The 6,379-nt window shown below is 58.5% G+C and overlaps 1 protein-coding gene across 1 annotated transcript; it reads right to left on the bottom strand.

Annotated features, from left to right (window-relative positions):
* Positions 1 to 1,658: 1,658 nt before the first annotated feature.
* LGALS7 (galectin 7) lies at positions 1,659 to 5,627 on the bottom strand. The gene is made up of 4 exons (XM_081275667.1): positions 3,651 to 5,627; positions 3,179 to 3,267; positions 2,267 to 2,468; positions 1,659 to 1,840 (listed from the first exon to the last, which is right to left on the bottom strand). Exons 1-4 carry the CDS (start codon positions 3,663 to 3,665, stop codon positions 1,727 to 1,729), a joined length of 420 nt encoding a protein of 139 aa, XP_081131793.1. The 5' UTR covers positions 3,666 to 5,627; the 3' UTR covers positions 1,659 to 1,726.
* Positions 5,628 to 6,379: the final 752 nt, after the last annotated feature.

Here is a 6,379-nt window from a genome sequence, read left to right as displayed (position 1 = left end):
ATATGCAGAGTCATTTAATCACTGAGCCACATCCACAGCCATTTTTGTTTTTTATTTTGAGACAAGGTTGCTGAGACTGGCCTCAAACTTTTGATCCTCCTGACTCAGCCTCCTGAGCCACTGAGATTACAGGTGAGCAGCACCACATTTGGTAATTATTACTAATTTTTAATTTCTGAATAAGTCGCCAACACTCTGTCTGGTCACCTCCAAATACTTTACTGTGTGTTTGACACAAACAAGAAGTCTCCCCCACACCCATCGCAGAACAACGGTGAGAAGCAGGAACTCACACAGATGGATCACTAAGGTCTAACGCGCAGATGGCAGCTACCATTTATTCTCCACTTGTGCCAATAATGTCCACTGTCTATTTTGCTTTCCCCTGGAGACATCTTTACCTAAATACTTTAAGATATGTGTAAGTACTTGTCATAGCTGATAAAAGTTACCTCTTAACAGTGAGCCTTGGAGGGCTGGGGAGATTCAGAGAAGGGGACAGTCCTACTACTTCCCACCCGCCCCCCATGGGTTGGGCATCGAAAGGGACAGATCAGCCTGCAGGTCGCAGGGCTGAAAGGGCTGGAGTCCAGGGATCTCGGGTCCCTGAGGACGCCACGCTCAGAATCTACCTGCGTCCTGCGCCCGCCTTGGTGGAGATGGCTATGTCGGCGGCGGCCGCCAGGGGGGGACCGTCATCTGTTGCTCAGGTTTTGGGCTCGAAGCCCAAGGCGCGTCTCTCCAAGGCGTGGCTTGGGACGAAAATTCCCGAAGCTGGGCTGCCAGACCCAACTTGCCATCTCTCCTCGGGGCCTCCGGCCTCGCTCCTCCCGCTGCCGAGACCTGCAGCCACCACCGAGCACTGCGCCCAGGTGCAGGGATCGGGGCACTCGGTGGCCCTGGCCTCTCCCAGCCCGCCCTAAAGGGGACCGTCAGCGCGGCCCTGGACGCTGGAAATCGCGCCAGGGGCCCGGGTGCACTCAGCGCCGCTTCCCGCGGGTCACAGCTCGGGGTGGGGCGGGGGTCGGGCCGTGGGGGGTTGGCAGGGCGGGGCGTGTGCTGATTGGCAGTGGGGACCCTACACCAGCCTTCGCATCCCCCGCCGCTCTGCGGGGCCCTAGCCAGCCGTCGCGTCTGCCCGGAGGACGCGCAGGCTGAGACCTGTCCCGACTCGGCGCAGCGCGCAGCCGGCGACGCCCACCAGGGTTCCCAGCCCCGCCCGCCGGCGGCTTTTCCAGGGGCCGGGGGAGACGAGATGGCGGGAGAGAGGAGCTGGGGACATGCATGCACACGTTCACCGCGTGGTTTCAGGGTGCCCAAGTGATCATTTCCCCATTTTGCTCATGAACCCACTTTGGCGTCCGCTGGCCCCGCGACGTGGTGCCAGGTGATGGGCTGAGCCCCTCGCTGCTCCGGACCCAGCGCACTAACTCCGACCCCGGGACCTGGGACTTGCTTTGCAAAATGCTGCATCGTGACCAGCCGCAGGACCGACCTCTCCACCTGGAGACCCTCCTGCGCCCCAGCAGACAGGCCCTGCCCGAGCGGGTGCGGGTGCGAACCCCGCTTAGGACACGGGTTCCCTGCGCGACCCTGAAGCGCGGTCTTCGCCCCTGAACCCGTTTCTTCATCCAGATGCAAGGACACGGACACAGGAACTGGGGTCTAATACTTTATTTTCCATCCTTCTTCCCGGCCTCCTGCGACCCCAGGCTCTGGGTTCTGTTCAGAAAACCCTCACGGACCCCAGCTGCACGTCGCCGCCCACCTCCATCAAGCGCACGCGCGTCAGCGGCAGCCGGTGACGGAAGTGGTGGTACTCGGAGTCCCCGACCACGGCCTGGGGGAGAGGGTCGGGGTTAGACTCCGCCTAGGGACACCAGGTTCAAGTTCCAGCTCTGCGTCTGGGTGCCTTGGGGAAGGTCTCAACGACCACTCTCGGCTGAGACTAGATCCTAGTCGCTGTCCCCAAGCCGCTCCCTGGCTCTTCCCCTTCCCGGCCTTTACGCCTGGACATCTGGCACGACTGACCCCGAGTAGGGTGGAAGATGTCTGGTCTGGGTCACTTCACACACACCCCCGCAAGACACCACCCCTTGGGCTCTGTCCACCTCGCCCTGGCCCTGTCACCGCCCAGCACCGGGGAGTGGCCCAATCAGGGAGAGGGTCTGCGTAGGCCCCTTCCTGGCAGTGTTCCCAAGCTGTCCCCCAGCGCAGAGCCGACTCCAGTGCTCTGCTGGGGAACTTCCCTGTCGCCGAGCCGCACCTTAAAGCCATCTTCCGTGGTGATGAGAAGGACCTCGAAGGGCTGCCCGCGTTGGAAGGGGAGGCCAGGGCCGCGCTCCTCCCGGCCCCAGGCGCCGTGCTCCTTGCTGTTGAAGACCACCTCTGTGGCGTCCAGCCGCGGGTTGAAATGCAAGGCCGCGTCCGCTTCGGGCTCCTCGCTGCACAGCAGGTTTACGTGGAACCTGCAGGGGACGGTGGGCGACAGGGCTCCGCTCAGGGAAGGCTGTGCTGGGACCGCCCCTCTCCAGACCCCGCCAGAATTTCCAGGGACCAGAATCCTCACACACCGCAGAGGGGGGGAGGCCAACTAAAGGCCACGGATTGTAGATTCCGATGACGTTTATGGGATTCCTGGGCACACATCCCCCTAGACCAGGGTCCCTGTGCTCAGGCCAGAGCCCCCCTTATTTCCAAAGAGCTGCCGACGAGTCCTGGTACTAATGGCCAGAGTGATTCGGGTTCCCAGGAGATTGCCGGGAAATTCTCAATTCCTAAAAGACTAGGAACAGTACCAGGGTCCCCACTATTTACAGAGCACCCAGAAGGCCTGAAGTCCCAGATCTAGAGAGTCATAGGATTGACTGCCAAGGCCTCCCAGGTGCCCAGGTGGATTCTGGGAGCCCAGGCACAATTCCAGAGTCTTGGAGGCTCAGACATGGAAGTCCTAGGACCTCACTAAGAACCCTGAGGTTGCCCTGAAATCCCAGAATCTTAGGGAGAATCAGGCATCCAGTGGATGAGATTCAGATTTCTGAATATGAGAAAAGGGTCCCCCAGGAGACTCCAAGGTTCTGGTGGACAGAGACGCCCTGGGGCACCTTCTCTGGGCTACTAGGATGGGGAAGGGCTGAGCCTGGAGAGTCCCCACCCCTTCCTCCTGAGCGGGTCTCACCTGTTGGCCTTCTCAGGGACGACTCCTCGAATACTCATCACGGTGCCCACGCGGAGGCCCTCGGGCAGAGAGGTCTTATGGGGGACGTTCTGCAAGATTCCGGATATGGGGGGGCTTGGGAACCCAGAGACAGAGACGGAAGTGGGTCCACCAACCCAGAGAGGGGGAAATGCCAGGGTCAGGATGGGCAGGAAGCGCAAGAGAAAGGGTCACAGAGAAAGAAAGAGGAGAGAAGAGACAGAGGCAGGGGAGTGGCGGGGTGGGACAGAGAAAAAAGGTTTCAAGAGAAAAACCAGGACCAGGGAGAGATCACCGGGAAGGACTGTCCGCCCAGACACATGACCCTGGGGAATTCCCAGGTGCATTACCCACTTTCTCCTTGGAACTGGAGGCCTTAGCCAGGCCTCGGCCCTCCCTCCTGGCCCAGGGAGCCTGTGTCCAAACCCACCCCGACCCTGGCCCCTAGACTCACGGTGCTCCCTGACATGGTTGGCAAGTGGTTCAGCAGCGGTGGTGGCAGCGAGCTGCTGGGGGACCTTAAGTAGAGGCTGGGTGGGGCAGGCCCCGTGACTCATCCCTCCCATCACCCACACCTGGCACAGACCCTGGCCCTGGGGCAAAGCTGGCATGTCTGGGGCAGGCCCTGGTTCTGGCCTGGCCCCCGCACTCACTGCAGGATCCTGCTGCCCTGTGGCTCCCCTTGAGCTGTAAGAAAAGGCAGGTTCATAAGAAAAACCCGGGCTGGGGCCAGGGGCTCCCCCCACTGCCACCAGCCAGCCAACCCTCCCCGCTCCTGGCAGGCAGAAGTGTGGGGTTCATGCTGGGTCCTGAGGGGCCCCACTGGGCTGGAGTCTCCTGCCCTGGGCTGAGGACAGCTGCACAGAGACCCAGCTTATGGCTCTGAAATGATATGACAATAGTGACAGTTAATCATGGGGAAGGGTGGCTCCCAGGGACAGGATGGTGCCCACTTGTCCCTTGCTTTATCCTGGGTTTCTACAGGGTGCCAGGTACATGGTAAGTGCCCAGTGACTTGGGGTGGAACAGGGAAGACAAACGAAGAGCCTCCGGGCTGCCTGGTGGGCAAGAGACCACTGACCTGGCTCCAGCACACAGGGCACCGCTGGTCACCCTCTGTGTTGTGTTTGCTACCGGGGATTGAACCCAGGGGCACCCTACCGTGGAGCCACGTCCCCAGCCCTTTTTGTTTTTCATTTTAAGATGGTCTCACTACGTTGTTTAGGGCCTCGCTCAATTGCTGAGGCTGGCTCTGAACTTACAATCCTCCTGCCTCAGCCTCCCGAGTCACTGGGATTGCAGGGGTGCACCCAGCTCAGAGCACCACACTTTACAGAAAAGGAGACCGAGGCTGGAAGCGAAGCAGTTTGCCCAAGACAGAAGCCGTTCAATCGTGCTGACCACTTCTAGGTCCCCTCGCCTCTAAATCTGTCTCGATTATTCTGTCCCGTCTCCCTCCTACCCTGTCACCACATCTATCCTGTTTCTCTCCGTCAAGACTCTCTCTTGCTCCTCCTCCCAGAACTCCTTGCACCTTTCCACTGAAGTTGCAGATGGGGAATGGGCTCGGGGTGTCCTCATCCCCACCACTGCCCAGACCAAGAATGAATCAGGGTGGGGACCCTGCCACCCGCCCAAATTCCAGCCCCCTTGAGCCCAAGACACCAGAAGAAGAATCCCAGAATGGGAAGTGGAGGAAGAAGGCTGAAAGAAGTTTCTGGAAAGCAGGGGAGAAGGAGAGAGGGGGCACCCAGCAGAGACCTCTCCTAGCGGCCCAGCAGACCCACCCCTGCCCCACCCATGGGTGGCCCAGAGCCCTGCAGCAGGGGCAGACCGGAATCCACTTCCTCCTTCCCCAATCCCAGGCCTCCAGACTGTCCCCATCGCCACTCAAGGCACCCCGGCCAGGGGCAGGTCCAGTTCACGGTGGCAAGAGCTCCAAGAGGGACACTGGGCAGCCCCACCACTGTGGGGGCTGCAAGCACCCCCATTCTATGGAGGCGAAAACGGAGTCCTACAGGGGTGCAGATCAGCCGAGGCCAGATGTTAAGGAAGAGGCCAGGCCCTGAGCTGCAGGACTGAGCGAGGAGGACGACGCAGGGATGCTCCTGAGGTTTCTGTCACTGTAACAAAATACCCAAGAAAAATAACAGAAAAGAAGAAAGATCAGTTTTGGTTTCTGGTCTCAAGTTTCAGTTTGCGGGGGCCTTGCCCCATTTCTCATGGCAGGCCTCCAAGGGCTCCCCACAACAGCCCCCCACAGGGAATCCACCCACCATTGAATCCACTGATGAGGTCAGAGCCCCCATGAGCCGATCACCTCCAAGAGCCTCACCTTTGAACCCTGCTGCGTTGGGGACCAAGCCTTCAACACACGAGCCATGGTGGGGGGGGGTACATTTCAGATCCAAATAAGCAATGGGTTTCAGGTACAATGTCATCAATGTGTGGCTCTGTGAATGGTGGGTCCCATTATTCTAGTGTTATTCTCCAAATAAATCAGACTCTTTTGACATTTTGGAGTAGAGATGGATATGTCATCACCAAAATGATAGAAACTAGACCTGGCTGGGTGTCGTGGACACAGAAGGCAAGGAGGATAAGACCGATGCAGAGGGGTGTGGTGGTCAGCTTTCATTACTGGGAGCAAAAGTCTAACAAGACCACTTAAAAAGGAAGGGTTTATTTTGGCTCAGAGTTCAGGTTTCAGTCCATGGTCTGTCGTCTCCAAGGCAGCAATATCATGGCAGAGGGTGTGGTGGAAGAAAGTTACTCAGCTTGTGGCAGCCAGAGAACAGAGAGAGATGAGTGAGAAGATAAGGCCTTCCAGGGCACACCCCCAGTGACCCACTTCCTCCAACTGGCTCCTGCCTCCCACGAACCCATCAGCTGTCAATGGACTCATCCACAGATGAGGTCAGAGTCCCCACGATCCAATTATTTTCGAAAATAATTGAACACATAAATCTTGGGGAGATGTTCTAGATCCAACCCATATCAGGCTGCCCCTGGCCTCAAAGGGTCATGCCCATCTCACAATGCAGAAAGATTCAGTCTATCTCCAAAACCTTAACAGTTCCAGCACAGCTCAAAAGTTCAAGTCCAACGTCTCTACTGAGACTCAAGGCAAACCCTTCATTGTGAGCCCCTGTAACAATCAGAAAGCAAGCTGCATGTTTCCCA

The sequence above is a fragment of the Spermophilus citellus genome (assembly GCF_964194105.1).
Source record: "Spermophilus citellus genome assembly, chromosome: 18".
Lineage (NCBI taxonomy): Eukaryota > Metazoa > Chordata > Mammalia > Rodentia > Sciuridae > Spermophilus > Spermophilus citellus.
Note: the sequence above shows the minus strand (reverse complement) of the source record. Positions and strands in the feature narration are given on the sequence as shown.